The sequence below is a fragment of the Temnothorax longispinosus genome, chromosome 9 (assembly GCF_030848805.1).
Source record: "Temnothorax longispinosus isolate EJ_2023e chromosome 9, Tlon_JGU_v1, whole genome shotgun sequence".
In the NCBI taxonomy this organism is placed as follows: Eukaryota; Metazoa; Arthropoda; class Insecta; order Hymenoptera; family Formicidae; genus Temnothorax; species Temnothorax longispinosus.
In genome coordinates this window covers 18364811-18383219 of record NC_092366.1, presented here as the reverse complement: position 1 = coordinate 18383219, position 18409 = coordinate 18364811, and the positions used below count along the sequence as shown (strand labels likewise).

Genomic DNA, 18409 nt, shown 5'->3' with positions numbered 1-18409 from the left:
CCTACCGTGAAAATAACACCACTCTGTTGCCGGGGGCGACATTCCTTTCAGTAATAACATTCGCCCCGTCGAGTCACGACGTCAAACCGGATACTCTGTCCTTAATTCGATCCGAACGTAAAATCACGTGAAAACATCTTTGAAATCCAAAACATTTTGTTTAATACACAGCATTCATAGAGAATTCTTTATCGCGTCTTTTTGCACGTATGTCTACCCGAATTTATAATTTTAATACGTGATTGTGAAATAGAACGTTACTAAAATAGAGTGCGTGTATTGTTTAAAAATCGATACCGAAGCACAAAGCCTGGCGTGTTTAAACTCTAAGACATCCTTATGAGTTTGATATTTAAAGTAACGCAGTTATAAAGAGTTCCTTCGTTGCAAGGCAGTAGATAATACAAACATATGGTACAAGTGGTAACTTATTAAAATGACTTATCGTCAAATGTCAGAAAAGATTATGAAATTTTTTTACACCGGACAATAAATCCGTGTTATGTATAGATATCAGAATTAGAGAAACCTAATTATTACTGCCTTGAAATGTCACTTATGAGCTTCATTTTAAGAGAAATGTCGCGGTACGCGGTATCTAGTATTTGAAATACGAGACTATGTGCTAAACGCGAAACATGATCCGCATGTAAAGTACTATTTTTGTTCCTGAAAAAATTGATAGATGAGTAGATAAATTAGCGTGTTACTTTAAGAACGTTTTGCTCGAATGCATATGTATGATACGATACGTTCCTGACGCCTTCGGGACCGCTCGGCTCGTAACGTTTCCTGCTTACGCACGCGTGAATATTTGCCGGCCTACGCACGCGTAAATATTGCCGCCTCCGCACGTTTCACATCCCGTCCCTTTCGCTTCCATGCCCTCTCCTCCCTACCTCCTCCACCTCTTCCGCCTTCCTCCTGTACCATCCCCTCCGCGCGATAGAACGAGGCGAAAGCAGCCCTCTGACGCACTATTTTTTTTCCTACCCTCTTGCTTTCTGTCGCAGATATCAGCTCGGTGACGTACACGACGCCCCGCGAGTACTCAACGAGTCACATCAGCACCCAGACGACGTCGGGGTCGTCGACAACATTGAGCCGCGACGTCGTCACCGTCTCCGTCCAATACAATGTGTCGACCACAGACCTCGAGACCAGCCATAGCAGGTGCGTGCGTCTGTCACCGACGTTAACGTTCGCAATTGAGCGACGGATAACCGGATAATCATTTGCAATTGCTCATGCACATCGATTAGTCGTTACCGGGGGAATCTACACGTTTTTCGCATTCGCGGAATCGCCATAATGTCCATTTTCCACCAGAATCTCATCACGTGGAACGTGTAGTCTAAATTATTCCCTAATCAATTAATACGTATTCATAGAATCCTTTAAAAGCTTCTCTTTTACGTTGAATATTGGAAAAGTCTCAAAATTGCAGGCATCGTTAACGAGGTAAAACTCAATTAACAGGATCAATTTGCCTCTCTTAAAAATACATGTGAATTGATACACATCTCAAGTTTAAAAATTCAGAGTTGTAAAATTTAACGTTAGCAGTTTTCAATCCGTATTTTAGTCACGATTTGATTCATCGTAATCGAGTAATTTGCCTGCAAAAATTCAGATTTCTGCGCGTTTGAACGAGAAATGTTACTAACATATGTCACGCATCAACGCAGCAACCGTCCGTGATTGACGATAGAAAACCGCGGAATTAATTAAAACTGTGGTTTATCCATAAACGTGGTTAATTCCGAATGATAATTAAAATTAAATGGTCGTCGCTTACGCTTTGCAGCAGCGTCGTGACGCATCGATCGACAACTGTGACAACGCAGACGACCACGACGGAAATGACGGAACCGCCGCCACCGCCTCCGCCGCCGGTGTACCCGCCGATACCCACTCCGCCCAAGAACAACAATAATAAGCGGATCACGTCCGAGGCGGCTGAAAATGCCGCGCTTATAATCGGCATAATCTCCGCCGCGCTGATAGCGATCATCCTGATCATCCTGATAATCCTCAAGTTTAAGAACCGGCCGGAGACGAGCTACAAGGTCGACGAGACGAAGACGTTTTGTCAGGATCCGAACGCGGCCCTACTGGGCGCCGCGAGCTCCGGCCAGCCCTTCAACGGCGCCCTGAAGAACGGCGCCAACGGCAGCAAAACCAACAAGAAGCGAGAACTGATAGACATTAAAGAGTGGTACGTGTAAAGGGGGGTATCTCCACACTGGGCAGAACGTTGCCTTGTGCTCGAGATTTGTGTACAGGACGTGGCCAAGAACGTCACCTTTCGTCGTTGTAAAGGACCGAGGATTGAGAGAGGCACAGAAGAGTATGCGAAACGATTCTTCACGTGTCTCGCGGGTGTGCAAAGAAAATGTGCTCGCTAATCGGAGCACTCTCGGGGAGGACCTTTATTTAAATATTAATCAAGTCTAGACGAGGATCTCCCAAGATTCCAGAGTCCCTAAGGATCTATCTTGAAGCTCGACGATTCCGGTATAACGCGAAAAGTGATTGAGTATTCTCCGAGAGAAACTTCCTCGAATTGATCATTACGTAAACGATTTTCATGGAAATGCCTCGTAAAATCCGATCAACGGTGAATACTACGTAGTTGCGCGTGCGAGAAAGATCTCTCGGTTACGAGTGAAGAAGAGCACGTTTAGAAAATCCTCGTGATAGCTTACAGGAGGACCGGTGTAAAAAAAATTACGATTCAATAAAAATCCTCTCGTACTCTTCTATGCGAAAAGGATCCAAACGTACGAGAGACGATCAGCGATCAGGTATCCTCGATAAAGTACGTTTTCTAAGAACTTTAAGATCAGGATCGATAGGTTATACATCTAGAAGAAAGAACAATATTTGCTCTTCGAGGAAAACATAACGAAATCGGAACTATGCTATCTTGGAAATATACGAAACTTCTCTTTAATTCTAATGCGAATTAAAGCGAAATCGATCGCACTTAGGAAGGTCGAGCTACACGCTCTCGCAAACAGACCCAACGAGTCGCGAGGTACCGATTAACGATCTAGCGCTGTTCCTCTTGTTTCCTCGACGCGAAATCTCAGAACAAAATTTAGGCATGTAGGCAGGGATCGAGCATCGATCACAAACGTTTCAAAAGGATTTTTTTCTTTCATTTGTCGCAAATTTTTTCGAACTACATTTTCCGAATAACGCTTGTTAGCACTGCTCGATTCTTTGTCGTAATTAATAATTAATGACAAGTCGGCAATCAGAAGATCAGCATTCGTGTTCAATAAGAGGCAGCTTTTCTGCCTCGATCTAGAACGATTTCGCCACGAGGAACGAAGAGAAAAAACGGACGCAAAGATCGTGGAATTAATCGTAGGAATTAATTAAAAAGAAAGGAACGTTGAAGGTGATATTAGCAGTGACTGATTCGGACGAATCTTAGGAAGCAACCTGCAATGATGTAGGTAGGCTATTTTTATTATTTAACGGATTTTACTTCCAACATCCTCTCTGTGAGTGCGACATTAGATCGTCAAGTACGTCGAAATATATTAACTTTGAATTTATGTAATAATCTCTATTTATCCCTATTTTATAGAGTTAAATTATCTATCCATTAAAAGTTAGACAATAAGATGTTCGAAAATGATTTGTACGATCTTTTAAATAAAAAACAATACTTTAAGTAAGAAACTAAAAGAATCGTGCATAAATATTTCATACTGTTTATTACTGTAAGATTTTATGAATGTTATAAATGCCCGGAAAAGTTAATAATGTGTAGAAAGAGGAATTATATTATTTTACATAAAATATTTATTTATTTAATTTTTAATTTAATATATAAAGAATGTTGATATGACTTGTGCAGATTCATTGATTTAAAATATAAAGAGCTGCATAGAAGAAGGAATATTTTAATTTTTTGCAGGATTATATTTTATCTAAAAAATATGTTATTTAATTAAATTTGTTTGTATAATTAAATATATGTGTATTTATATCCATAAATATTGATAAATTACGAGGTAAATTATAAAATGTGATATCCCTAAATATATTTTGTTAATTAGCTAATACATTGATAAAGTATTTAAACATTATTTATACACACGTAATATTTTACGATAGTAAAATTTAAAATTGCGTTCTATTCTCGACGTACTGTTTATGAGAATAAGATGTTGGAAGTGAAATGTTAGGGACGGAAGCGTCATGATCGAATGATGATCGCATTCTATTCTATTCATACATTCATTATTGTATAGAAAGCGAGCAGATATATATATGTATATGACACACACATACTTATTGATTATGTTATGCGTGTATAAATTGTTTGACGAATTAAATAGATTTTATTAAAATCTGTTTTCAGTGAAGAATACATGACGCATATAATAAGAGTTTCGTTCTCGAAGAATTCGAGTGTGAAATACATTTATGAGGAATATCATACTTATAAATTTATCGATAATATTTGCAAATATTCTCATACAAATATATTTATTATCTCTATTGTGGTGTATGTTTGTAAACAAGAGACACTGGTTTTAACCATAATATTTCTCCATTATAAATTTGCGATATTATATTTTCAAGGAATAATTTTGTTTGAAAAAAATGGGATTCTTTGCATGGAAGATTTTTATTAATTTTACAAAAAATAGATATTACGAAGTTTATTTAAAATAGCAAGTTTCATAAATCTATACCGTTATATATTCTACAAGTAATAGATTTCTCGTTGATGTACAAATGTTAAAATAAATTACTTTAGAGGCTATATTTTCCCCGTAAATTCATGTAGCTCATTTGATGTAGCTCATGTGTTGTCGCGTATTAATTAATATGCTCGATATTTCTCATTCATCTATATATTGCACACTCGAATGTGTTTCACACGAGATTGTACGTAAGTGACTCTTATACATATGGAAAGTATTTTTAAGTAATCCGAGAGGAAGGACAAACTTGACGAATAGGTGATTCATATATAGCATACGCAAATATGCTTATACATAAATACAGGGTGTGTGAATGCAGTATTGCCAGTACGAGTTAGGTGACGTTTGACCGAGTCGTATAATCACGTCGAGCATGATTGCACGGCGCATCGCAAGTGCACCGAGTCGTTTCTACCAAATTGCATCGTCTCCTCCTAATTGAGATTCACGATACGCTCGTTTTTTTTATATAGGTCTACCTAGGTATCGCGCATCGTTTCTTCTCGGCTATAAACTCTACGATATAAAAGTCCTTCGATCAGCATTACAATAACATCACGTCATCTCCATTGAAAAAGAATCCAAGATTCTTGTTGAATTGATTCTTGAAAATTGATAGGAGAATTTATAGACGAGGATATTAGCGGTACTTTGGTGCATCCTGTGTAATAGCTGTATGTTGTTAACTTAGTATTACTATTAACAAGGTTAATCGTTGACGTAGTTGGCGATAATAAAGATTTTTTAAAACCTATTCTGTAAAACCAAAATCAAACAAGATATGTTAAGGATTGAAAGATAATTTATTATCCCTCCATATATTAATGTAGTTAATCAGTTATACGATTAATGTTTTAAACGATTTATAAAAGAAACGTGCGCTCTTATGTAAACTGAAACGTAATTAATCTAATTATTGTTATTATTAACATAATTGATCTTTAACGCAATTAGCGAAAATGTTTAGTTCATAAAAAACAGTGAAATAATTTACAATTCAACAGACGAAATATTAATAACGATGTTATTAATTTACGATTTTTAAGTAACTTTATTTTTACACGATTAATAGTATTGCCATTAAATTATTTGAAAGAAACTTTAAAAGAAAAACTAATCAACTTTATCTAAATCGAACTGGCAACAATAGCAATCTTTCAGGAAAAATTAATCACGTTTATTTTTACTTTCTCATAATGTGTGGTAATTGTTTCGAGGTAAAAGAATCGATCGTTACTATTAACATGGCTGACAATTAACATGGTTAATAGTAATAACAAGGCGACGCTTGTCGCAGATAAAGAAGCAATAAATAAACGGGGCTTAGCATTTAAGCTGATCTAAAGCGCGGTAGCACGTTTGATTCCCGTAATGTTGCTCCGCCCGACTCTCGAGCGCTCGTGACAACTCTCCGCATACATGGGAGATCTTGTTCTTTTTGGTTAAATTTTTTTTACGCCTGTCTTCTTCCGTTTTAGTTATGGAAAGCGTAGAAAAATGCTACCGAGAAGAACAAATCTTCAATGAGCGAATGGAACGGAAGAGTGTGTGCAAATTGTCATTCAAACGCACGCCAGGGATGAGTAAAATACCAAGAGATATTTCCAAAAGAAACGAATATATACCTTTTAAATATTTTTCACAATTTTCTGCACGCTTACTCGAGAAGCGTATAAATAATCGTTCGATTATTATCTAACCATACAGAGATATTGCATCAGAATTAATCGAATTTAACTGAACACGGTTCTCGGTTATATGTGAAGGTCTCTACCTCTTAATTTACAAAAAAAGGTTTGTCGACCTCTGTAACACATATACGTCTTCAACGTATTAATCATTGTAAGAATTCATTGAAAACTCCTTCATTTTATAAGAAAAGAATAGGAGAGCTCATTACTCTTGCGGGATATCCCTAATATTTTGTATTGACAGAATAGTACTGTAGATCGAATAGGCATGTCATTGAAGCTACCTCTAATATTTGAGGATGGAAATAGTACTTTGCCCATCACTGGTCGAGACTGTCCCTCGGCGATTAATCGAAGGCGAAAGAAAAACGTCCGATTGTTATAAAGTGCTCTCGAATATTTTGTAAGTCGTGATCCTCGTTCTGTAATGCACTCTTCCTACGAGCGAATCGTTCTTCTTTAGATTAGATCACGCTGTTCTACGAGATCTTGAAATCGGTTGCTAATATCGATAGCTTCTCTTATCTCTTTCTCTGTCTCTCTCTCTTTCTCTCTTTCTCTGTATCTATATAGCTTATTCGCCGTCTCTCTGAACGGTGAAATAACAGATATGATTAACAAGTCGATAATACGCACGTATCTCGAAGTAACAATCCTCAGGGAAGAACAATTAACGCGATCAATCGGGATTAATCGATTATTGACTATTAGCAGCGATAGATATTTACTGATTGCGGATTTTTTCCAAAAGTCCCTCTATCGAGTATATACTCTCTATCAAGTGACGGTCGTTCTGCTTTAGCTCAATTCACAGATTTACAATCCATTGAGAATTTTATTAATCAGACTTGAGGTAGATAATAATTAATTTTTTCAAGTTGGCCCTTATCTCTATCTGGCGAGTAAGTCAATCTTCAACGAGATTACGATAGATTCAGCGGCGAAACGCGTACACATTCCTGCAAGCTGACGCTTTAAATAAGCTTTTTTAATCGCACAAAAGCTCAGATCCACTTATGAGGCAAAAAGTGCCGTTTTCGATCATCGCAATCCGCATTTTGTGCGGATCATTTTTATTACGCTTAACGAGACACAATAAATCTTAACTATCTCGTCTTCGCTAAACTTGCAATCGTTCACCCCCTCCTCCCACACACACCCTCTCGTCTCATCCCACCTCTCAAAATCATTTATGGATAAGCAAATCGATGTGTGAATTTTGTACATATGTTTATGTGGCTGAACCTTGCGTGTATGGGCAGTTTTAACGATACATCGCTAACAACGACATTTCGTGTGAAAAGAAAGTTTCTTTAATCTCGCATATGTGCGCTTTCCGTTGATAATCGATTGATTTTTAAGTGATCGACATTTCGTGTGAAATGAAAACTGAACTATGATTGCTGTTCCTTAATGATGATCTTCGTGAGAAAATGCCGTCATTAAGAAAAATCTTTCTTCTTTCCATTCTCTTGTTTCTTAAGATACGCGCTCTTTAGCAACAAGAAACTTTAGACATATTGTTATCACTGCCCTCCGATTCTCTATCTGCATATCCTTCGATGTACTGACGACTAACGTTTATACTAAACTAAATTAACTTCTACAAAGATATATTTAGTGAGCAGTGTTACTCTAACTATTAACTTATACACTATGTCGAATTTAAAAATGTGTCGCGTATAAGCGCTGGAGCAGTCGGATTCGTTCGTAACTGAATACATTAATTTCTATTTATTTTCCTCATTTGCGCGATTCCACGGATAAACGTGAACAAAAGTGAAGCTTCTATCCAAATATTTAGCATTCACGAATATTTCGCAAAATATTAAATAGAGAAATATTTTCAACTTTTTTAAGAAACGAAATAGACGAAAAATTATCCCGATTTAAATGAGAGATGTAATAACAACTAACACGTCCAAAACCAAAGATAGGAAGTTATAATATGATTATTTGTTGAAAATAATTATTTATAGCAGTGTTAACAACAATCGAGAAATCCTTTATAATAATAAGAGAAGAAATCGCGTGATTAAACATGAAAATGTCATGATAATTATAAGATATAGTTAACATTGTTTTAGTCAAAATATCTCTGTTATTAATATGATAATAATAATTATTATATTGTTATTTACATAAAATTTTGCTGTCAATACAATTATTGATAGCGATATTATTTATGTTATATATATTATGTGCGTTGTTTATTATTATGAAATTACGAAAATATTCAAACGGCAAATTGTTCGAATATTGGCGGCTCTAGCGAACGCTTCACCACAAGCTATCGATTATCCGTAGTATGACAAGAGTTGAAATTTTTACGATTACACGAATCGTAAGAAGAGAAAACAGCGGTATCAGATCGCACGAAAATTAATCGCAAATTTTGTAATCCTAACTTTGCTATAGCCTTCATCTAATAAAACGAATATGCATTTCAAAACTCTCTTCGTATATTAAATGTTGCAACAAGTTGCAACGAAATGTAAAATTTCTACTATAAATTTCAAAGAATTATTCTCATTATATCATAAATACTATAAAAGTTACCTTTAGTATTGAAAATAAAATAAAATTGTGTCTTTTCATAAATAATCCGGATCTTTTGAAGATAACTATATATAGTTTTAAGAAGGATGCTAATGAACAATGAGAATAATACTTTGGACATCAATAATTCTGAACAAATTGTTGCAACATTTGATAATTAAACCTAGAGATTACTACTAGAAGTGCATATTTATTTATCGTCGATATGGTAAAGTTGCCCGAAATGTCACCGCTGTTTAACGGACACACAACCCGATAATACCTGGAAAACGATAAGAGACGAAAAAAGAAACGCTCACTCACAGCTGTATCTAGAGTTGCTATAGCTAGATGGAATTATATTTTACATTGTACAGTTGTACGTATATGAATGCACTATAAATTAGATAGTAAACTACATTCGTGGGGGCGAGACGAAGAGATGAAAACGGAGAGAGATCGAACTAAGAGAGAGATATGTTATAGCACGAGAGAAATGAATCCTGCGAAGTTCCACAGAAGCGGACACATTTTTATTGTCGGCTGACTGCGAATTTCATACGACATATGTATGTATAATAGAAACGTGTATACACACGCAAGAGGCTGATCCGTATCGATGAAAGAAATCCGCCGTCGAGCGGATCGTGTTATGCAAATCGGGGCTACGAGTCACTGCGAGAAACAAGAGAGAAAAAAAAGATATATGCGATGTCCACTACTGTGAAGACATGATCAGGCAAGGATAAAAACTGATATAATTTTGCCGAGTTCAGATTCGGATAGCACGGGTTCGCGATTATGACGCTCGTGATATCGTGTATATCAACATTTGCGAATAGCTGAAACGCAAGATCCTTCCTCGCATATCTGCGACATCGAGAATCGAAGGATTGTGCGCCGTTTTCGATATCTACTTTCCCGGTGTCCGTCGCAATTTATTTATAAGGGGACATTTCGATCTTCCCGGTAAATTTCATCCCCGTAGACTCAATTGACATTTCGTATCTCGTTTTTTCTTCGCGAGGACAAGCCCCAGTGCGCTAACACGGTCCCGCGGCGGTATCGGAATCGGCCGTTGAACGTTCCAGGTTACGTGAAGTATAGATAAAACGTTAAATATACGGGATATAGGCGCAGTTAGATTTTTTACACGTCAGAGAAGTCACGTTCCGTTGGCGTTCGCGTTTTTAAGCGGCGTATATCCTAAACTGCGTCCCGCGAGAGAGACCGATTATCGCTATTATTTCACCCGGTGTATGGTTTACGAAGACAAACGGAGCTGAGTGAAACGGACACACACTATTCTTATATTTACGCGACCTTATAGCGATCGGTGAGCGACAGCGTTTAATCCGATGCTTTCATTGTTATTGCGAAACATCCGCGGTTTCTTCGCGCAACACGGGAAGAAGCAGAAACGAGCTGAGTTCGCTGTATCGGTTAAATATTGAAATAGCGCTTTCATCAGTCTCGAGAATGCATTTTCACGTTAATCTTGCAAAAAGAAGGAGGTACCCAGATACACGCGCTATACACACACATACATACACACGCGCGCACACACATATACACATACAGTGAGTACCGTAGTGCGCGCGCACTGACGCATTACAAAATTCTCCTGAGATTGGGGACGTTGTAAATACAATAGGAATAATGCCGTAACTACGAAATTATATGAATAAAGTATTGAAACTGTACACGGAAAGCTCCTTTCTCCCTTTCAACATATCGATGATTCTCGAGGCTTAAACCTCTTCGTATTTCCAGATAAATGATTCAAATCCACGGTATACTCTAAAAACAAAAATTCTGCAAAGATTGATAAAAAATTCGTGCACAAAGCGGGCGGATGTAAACGAAGATGTAAGAGCTCACTTTACATCCGTTAAATAAATCTGTTATTTATATCTTAGAAGTAACGGGACGGACAGTTCATGGAGATGAACGGGGTTATAAGAACCATCTTTTGCTATGCATTGTTTTATTCCGTAAGATGCAAATGTAACATATATTATTTGTTCTATTAAGTCTACGACCTACTGTTCTACACAATCACAATCACAAGTCATATCAATTGATAAAAAAGAATTATTTTCCCACGATTACATCGTTTTACTTGGCGGTCAGCGTGTGCTTACAATGACTAGATACGATGATATTAACGAGGATGTAAAAGGTGCACGGCGTAACTCGGGCTTTATTGGCGAAACCCTGAAAAAATGTGACGAAAGGAGGACGCTTATATGGTCGGTATGTAAGTGGACGATGTGATGCTGCTCCTCAACAGCGTGTCCGAGGTGTGTTGCGCGCCGGAACCCTTGCGAGATGCGCGCTTATGCGGATGAAGATTCAACGGGGGTAAGTTCGGATGCTCGATTCTCGTCGGGGAACTCACGTGCGGACGAAGGGTTCCTCTCTGAATCGTAAGTATCCCTAAAATCACATGAGATTTATTATTACTCTCAACAAAGGTAACACACATGGCGTGTCCGTCCAGAATTTGTTTGTCCATGTAAAAGCTCACATTGTGTGCATTACTCATATATTCGTGCTATACGGAACCTCTAATTCGAGCTAATTAGTATTAAATCACAGAATTTACAGTTTAGTTAATCTGACTTTAATTAAAGGGATCCGTTATATACGCTCGCTGAAAACATTTTAGGAAAATTTATTGTGTTCTTAAAATGCATCGTGTTGTGTCGAGGTTGGATTACCGGACTCATTCGGTTCCAGAACATCGTTGAGCTGATAATATTCAGTCTTGATGGACAATGGTTCCTCGTAATCTACGAAAGCAGTGTTATCAAAAGCTTTGTCATCCTTCGGACGATTTTGCACCGGGCTAATAGGTGGTGGATCGGCATACGTCTATAAAATTATTAATTTATATTCACACATGTTCTATACGAAATGGATTCACTTCATTATCTTAATTAGATATCTGGCAAGCAAATTGAGACATCTTTCATGCCTTATAGGGACGAAAACGTTGATAACCCAATGATCTCTAAATAATAAGCGATTGAAAACAAAAGAGAATTTTTCTCAAAAGCCAAGTTTTAATGATAGAGGATAATGTACCCCCCGTTGAAGAATTTCAAGTCCATTTTGTATAAATAAATAGATAATAAAACATTATTCTTCACTCAATTGCGTTTAATTTTACCTCAATTCTTATTTAATTAACTTACTCATCGACAAATCCACAACTTAACAATTAATAATAGAAATATTTAACGTTAAAGTTAAAAATTCATTTTATTCGTCAAAAATGTATCTTTGCCAGGAAAAATAAACTCTAATTTAATCAAGAAAAGTCAGAAAGAATAAGAGAATAATAAATAAGCATATCCACGAAAAGGCTCACTGGGAAAATTTTTCTAGGATATTTTGCGCATGAAACAAATAATTGTCGTGTAATACAAACGTATTGTTAGATTGCCTTGAGTTTTACATGTTCGGTTGGTGTAGTCGAACAGGCACGTTTGTGGAACTGGCCACTGCCGATGGTTTCATACGTATGCTCCTCCAGATAGTGCCTCGTGGTCCCGCGTGGGGTAAGGGTGGCCCACATGACTCGACTGTCCTGCATGGTGTCTGCCGCACAAGGGTAGAGCACCGCCTCGTTCTGAAGCCGACCATTTTTCGTCTGCATGCCGGAGGTTGCATTCGGCATGGAGATCACTCCGCCTTTCCCGTTTCTGTTGCTATTATATTTAACGATTTTATTTTGCATTTTTCACGCAGAAGAGAATGACATACCAGAAACATCGCGAAACTAGACTACTGGAATTGTCTCAAATCTGTTATTATTATTTCGTTATTACTTTGCAGTAACGTTGATGTGTAGGAATAAAATCCGGCTTTAATTCATTATTGATATCTTTTAAGCATCTTTCAAACAAATATAAAAGTCTTAAAGATAAACTAGATATTATACTTGCTATTTAATTGTTAGCCCGAATTATATTTACTGGTATATCATTTCAGACTAGTTTTCCCTATAAAGTAAAAAAAAATACTTACAATTTGCATTTTAAGAGCAACGTCGCGAGTACTATGCCAATAAAAATAACACCGACGCACGATGATATTAGGATCAGGAGCCACGTATCGTCAAAGACGGTCCCTAAAAATTTGTATAGATATGTTTTACATCCAAATTTAGTTTAAATGATTCGATTGTTATTAAAATCTACAGAATAGTTATCAAAGTAAAATATATTAAATTAAGTCTCGTCTTTTCATCTAAAAGAAAATAGTCGCTTCTTCGCTAACCTTGTTGAGGCATTTCTATATATTGAACTCCTTCGGAACGCCGGTCGCAGAAGTGCTTGCAGGGACTGTCATTTAAATGCGGTGGGAATGGTAGGATGTCAGAGCTCGGATAAAAGTCGGAACCTTGCTGAAGAATAGCCGGGAATGGTGGCGGGGGTATGTGAAGGATGTCGGGAGGTGGTTCGAGTGTACAGTAAGCACAAGTTGAATTCATAATTGTGTCCAATGCTCTCATCTGTAAATTCATAAATTAACTAAGCTGGATTTTTTGTAATAATAAAATATAAACAATTTTTAACGAGTGTTATAATGTCGATTATTATATGTGATATCAATTAGAAGCTTTAGACAATCTTAATACGTCAGATTTCAAAATACAATGTCTTAATACATGTATTTTAATATATTTTATGCATGTATGTGTGCGTATTTTTATTCTTCAAATGTTCTTTGTATTATTACACGGCATATAAAATTATAAATAAGATTGCCTGAAAATGATCTTAATTGTAACCTTTTATTCTCTATGTCTGTGATCTAATAAACATTAATTTATATCAGACTGATAATTCTCTATGCCTAAATGATTGACAAAGAGTTATTAATATTATTATTGTAAAAATAACAATATCTAATATCTATTTTGAAAATTATCATGCAAATTATTTCTATCAAAGTGTGAATCTTTCTGCTTCTAAATAAATGAAATAATTGATAAACATGCAACAAGTTTTTGTAATAAAAATTATATTAACGATAAGAATGATTTTTCAAATAATAAATATTATTATATATCTTTAAATATATGTATATTTCTATCTAAACTTACATAAATAAGTAAAATATAAGAAATAAAAATATAAATTTAAAAAAAATATATTGTTATAACATGAGCATTTAAACCAAAATGTCTAATAAATTAAACCAAATAATTATATGTAAAACCTTCAAAAGTAACGAGACAACGTTAAATCTCCAGTGTGTCTTTCATTCCGTTTCCTTCCTCGACTTCTCGATTGTGTTTCCGCGTCTACATCGTCGAATTAAGCATCGATCTCACGCAAAAATAAGCCGAGGATGTTCAAGTAAATTTGTCCATTTTCCACACGTCACGGATCACTTCGTACGAGCACAATCAAGAAGAATATGACCGTGATAAGAAAATTCACTCTTACCATTGAGCACTAGCTGCGAGTCTGATAGCCGAGGGTAGTATCGGACCAGTACAGGGCGCACGCGCGTTTTTATTGAACGTAAATGGCAAACATAGCCAGTTACAAGGAGTGAGCTATAGGCACCCAAATCCTAAATTCCAATGTAAAACCCGTTCTGTTATACAAGAAAAGTATATTTTTTATTTGACATTTTTTTCGTGCTACTTGTGAACTGATTTCATTACGTATTTATTATAATATTTGTGTTAGCATTTTATTATTTTTTAGATAAAAGAACTATAAATTTCATATAAGTTAATAATTCTCTTTTATTAATTTCTGGTAATAAAAATATAAATTATTTTTCCACAATCTAACAGTTATAATAATATTGTTGAACATAATTAACATATGATTGAATATAATCTTGAGTAATAAATTTTACTTAACGTTCTTGTTATTTTATTATTATTATTATAATATTAATGCTATCTAAAAATGTATAAATATGACGATTTGTATAGTTGTATGTATTAATTGTTGCATTAACTCACGCTATCGTGTCTCTTGATATAATATTAGATACATATATACATATATGAATAGACTGTGAAAGCTTAAGCTAAAATTGGTGCGTTATAGGAACAAATAATTTTAAATAATGATCGTAAACACACACAATTTTGTTAAATGGATTACGTAAAAAATATATTAAATAGATTGTATACACATAACAATAAATGATTAAATATAATGCAAAGTACTTTTGCAGGCTAAAGGAAACGCGACTTCCTAAAGCCCTGACTTAATTAATTTATATATATAAGCGTCGATATGTTCCGAGATACAATGGCTCTATATCTGACTAATCGTAGATTTGTTATTTCAATAAAAAAAATTCTGACTCACCACGCCGATGTGCAACGGGCGGAGTTGTTGAGCCACGTAGCGTTGATTTAAATTTTTTTTATTTATTATTAAAAGATTTTTATTTGACCTTCTATTCTTTTTTATTTAAAAAATTTCGTATATCAATATAAAATAGAAAATAAGTAGTATCAAAAAAAGTCGATAATACTTTCTTTTCTATTTTATATTGATACGAAATTTCGAATAGAAAAAGAATAGAAGGTCAAATAAAGATTTTTTTAATACCGAATATCGATAAACCTCTCTAACTCAGACTTCTCCCTTTTTGTTATTTTTTTATATAAACTATAAACCGCATTCTCTCTAATCAAAATCGTCGCGTTTAATCTCGAGCGCGAATATATAAATTTAAATACTATAATGTAAAAACATAAAACAACCGAAATTTAAAAATTAACTGATCACTCGATCAATAAATTAATACATAGACAAAAAAATTTTAGTGCAATCCAAATCGCGAACAGCGAACCGAACCGCGAGAATGAATGACGTGAGATCCAAAACAGATAATAATTTCCAAAGCAATATATTCACACAAAAAGTATCAAGCAATAATCAATATAATGAATTTATCGTATTCTCGCGCATGTGACATTTGTCTTTATAAATTTTCACATATATCATGTATATTCATATAAACATCTCGTTATTTTATTGCAAAATGTTATTAAAATTACATTTAATACGATATATGAAATATGTGTCATTTCACATTATATTATGCATTTTAGTAAAATTGATATAAAAACTATCAGTTTTGAGACATTTCTATATAAAGAAATTATTCTGTCCCGCGACGGAATATTTATTGGATCTCATGTCATTTTATTTCATTTATTGATGCAAATAACTCAAGCTATTTGATAGATAGACTATAATAAGATTAAGATAAAATTAGTGCGTTATATATATGTATATATAAATAAAAATAAATATGCAATTTTTTAACAATCATTAATGTGATTGTTAGTTTATATATAATAAGATTCTTCAGAAGAATATGTGAAACGTGAACTAAAATATCTTTTGATCTTTTTCACTCGATCATCCGTGATACATCCATGTTAAATTTGTTTATACATTTTGCTTTCTTGCACCAATTTTTGTAATATTTAATCCTGGAGGAAAGAAAAAGGGAAAAAAAAATTATTTGTAAAAAAATACAAATTGTTGTAACAATAACTTTTTTTATATGTATATATATAATAGTTTGATTAATTTTATTTTATTGAATCTATCTATTCTTTATTTACAGATATTTCTCTTATTATTTTTTATTTCTTGAATTACACGTAAGCTATCTCTATCTATTGCCTATCTGTAGAAAATTATTATTATTATTGTAGGTATATCTAAAAAATATCTAGAAATATTTTTAAAACCTTATTTCCCCGAAAAATAAACGTCAAAAGAAAACTCAAGTGATATGAGACAGCACATATAAAAAAAATATTCTATTTCTTGTAAAATTTTATTTTTATTCTTTATCTCTTTTTCTATGTCTATTTTTCAATAATTATTTTAAAAACAAATTTGAAAATGTAATTAATTTAATAAATTTAGTTAATTGATAACGAATATAGATACTTGACAATAAAATATGTATTTCAAAATTCCAATGAATCATCTATAGGGTACACTTGGCGGTTAGTGTACTATGCAATAAATATTAGACGCTGCATCAAATAAACGATGCATCGACATAACGAGCTCTGTTGTGAACTCGACATGTGCTAACGCGAGAGCATTCTCGCATAAGCACAATAAATTGATAAATGATAGAGTTCCAGGATTAATTATTTAACCTAGTCTGATTTATAGTCTATCCATTTCAGAGGGCAACGGATCTGTGACAAGTCGCATTTATCTGCATTATTAGATGGGAATAATACATAAATAATGTACAATCTAATATATTCACACAGATTCGTTACCCCATTATAAAAAAAAATTCGTCACTCACCGGCCGATGCGCAACGGGCGGAGTTATCAGCCGCATAGCTACGATGATACTCTGTAACATACAAACATAAGATTCAAATTAAAGAAGCGTTCAAAATAATCAACATTTTTCAAAATATAATTTTTACGCGCAACTAATTTGTTTTTCAATAAAATATTTAGCAACACAATTATCTGTGTTCACCGAAAACGATCTTTATAAGAGTAAAATTTTAGATAATCTTTTTCTCTAATTATTTTTAATTTATCGAGATAAAACAATTCGAATAAATAAAAAAGAACTATTTTAATTTTACGCAGATATAAAGAGATGATACTCACCCCAAGGTTGCTCCGCCGGTGCCCGATGCCTCTCCCAGGCCTCCTCCTCCTCTCAGGGGATACTTAGGCTTCATCGTCTCACCGCACAGGACACTCGCGAGAAACACTCGCGGATGATAAACTACACGCGCGCGCGGACTACGTTCTGTTAAAAGTCTTTTTCGCGCGATATTGTACGGCACTCCCGTTTAAAAAAGTCCTTTAGTCCGATTACTTATGAGCGGCACTCCCGATGCAAACGCGACGAACCGGCTGCGATTCGTTCATTCAATTCTATCGGCGGACGAGGGTACGTTAGCTTCCCCGTCTTTGAATTTTTATCCAAGCAGAACAAGAGTTTTGCTTGGGTAAAATCCTCGTACTGGGTACTGGAGCCTTCCCACCTCGCCAAGGTCGTACCCGTGGGAAGGAAAAGTACTTTTCTCTGTAATATAAAAGCGGGTAACATGAATTTTTCATGCAAATTTGAAGGAGTCGCGACGCCGCGTGCTCCGCGTCGTTCCACGTTCATCACCGCGGGTAACATGAATTTTTCATGCAAATTTGAAGGAGTCGCGACGCCGCGTGCTCCGCGTCGTTCCTCGTTCATCACCGCGATACTACGCAAGTCGAGCGGACGGTTAATAAAGACACGCACTTCGTCAATCAGAGATACGCTGTTGAAATTAAATATCGCACGCACAGTAATACGTTACCAAACTCGTAAATCCCGCGAAAGTAAAACTGCGTTATTATATGCACGACGAAGAATCGTGACTGCCGGCCGCTAACTTACGCGACGCGAGATATACGAGAA

General features: G+C 35.2%; 2 protein-coding genes across 8 annotated transcripts in view; one reads left to right on the top strand and one right to left on the bottom strand.

Annotated features, from left to right (window-relative positions):
- Positions 1-10662, top strand: part of Nrx-1 (neurexin 1) — a 206860-nt gene extending 196198 nt beyond the window's left edge. For all 4 annotated transcript variants that reach the window (XM_071787881.1, XM_071787880.1, XM_071787879.1 and 1 more), the window contains 2 exons: positions 1014-1173; positions 1808-10662. In XM_071787881.1, the coding sequence (XP_071643982.1) occupies positions 1014-1173; positions 1808-2228 (581 nt within the window). In that variant the 3' untranslated portion in view covers positions 2229-10662. The remainder of the gene's footprint in view (positions 1-1013; positions 1174-1807) is intronic.
- Positions 10663-10929: 267 nt separating this feature from the next.
- Positions 10930-17344, bottom strand: LOC139818874 (uncharacterized). 4 transcript variants are annotated; one of them, XM_071787883.1, is made up of 6 exons: positions 17294-17344; positions 13247-13481; positions 12995-13097; positions 12411-12675; positions 11683-11836; positions 10930-11398 (listed from the first exon to the last, which is right to left on the bottom strand). In XM_071787883.1, the coding sequence occupies exons 1-6, from the start codon at positions 17327-17329 to the stop codon at positions 11205-11207; spliced, it is 987 nt and encodes a 328-aa protein (XP_071643984.1). In that variant the 5' UTR covers positions 17330-17344; the 3' UTR covers positions 10930-11204. The 4 variants fall into 4 exon arrangements, with proteins under 4 accessions (XP_071643984.1, XP_071643987.1, XP_071643986.1 ...); XM_071787886.1 differs by lacking the exon at positions 17294-17344 and adding an exon at positions 14422-14557; XM_071787885.1 differs by lacking the exon at positions 17294-17344 and adding an exon at positions 14192-14456 and having other exon boundaries at positions 13247-13500.
- Positions 17345-18409: the final 1065 nt, after the last annotated feature.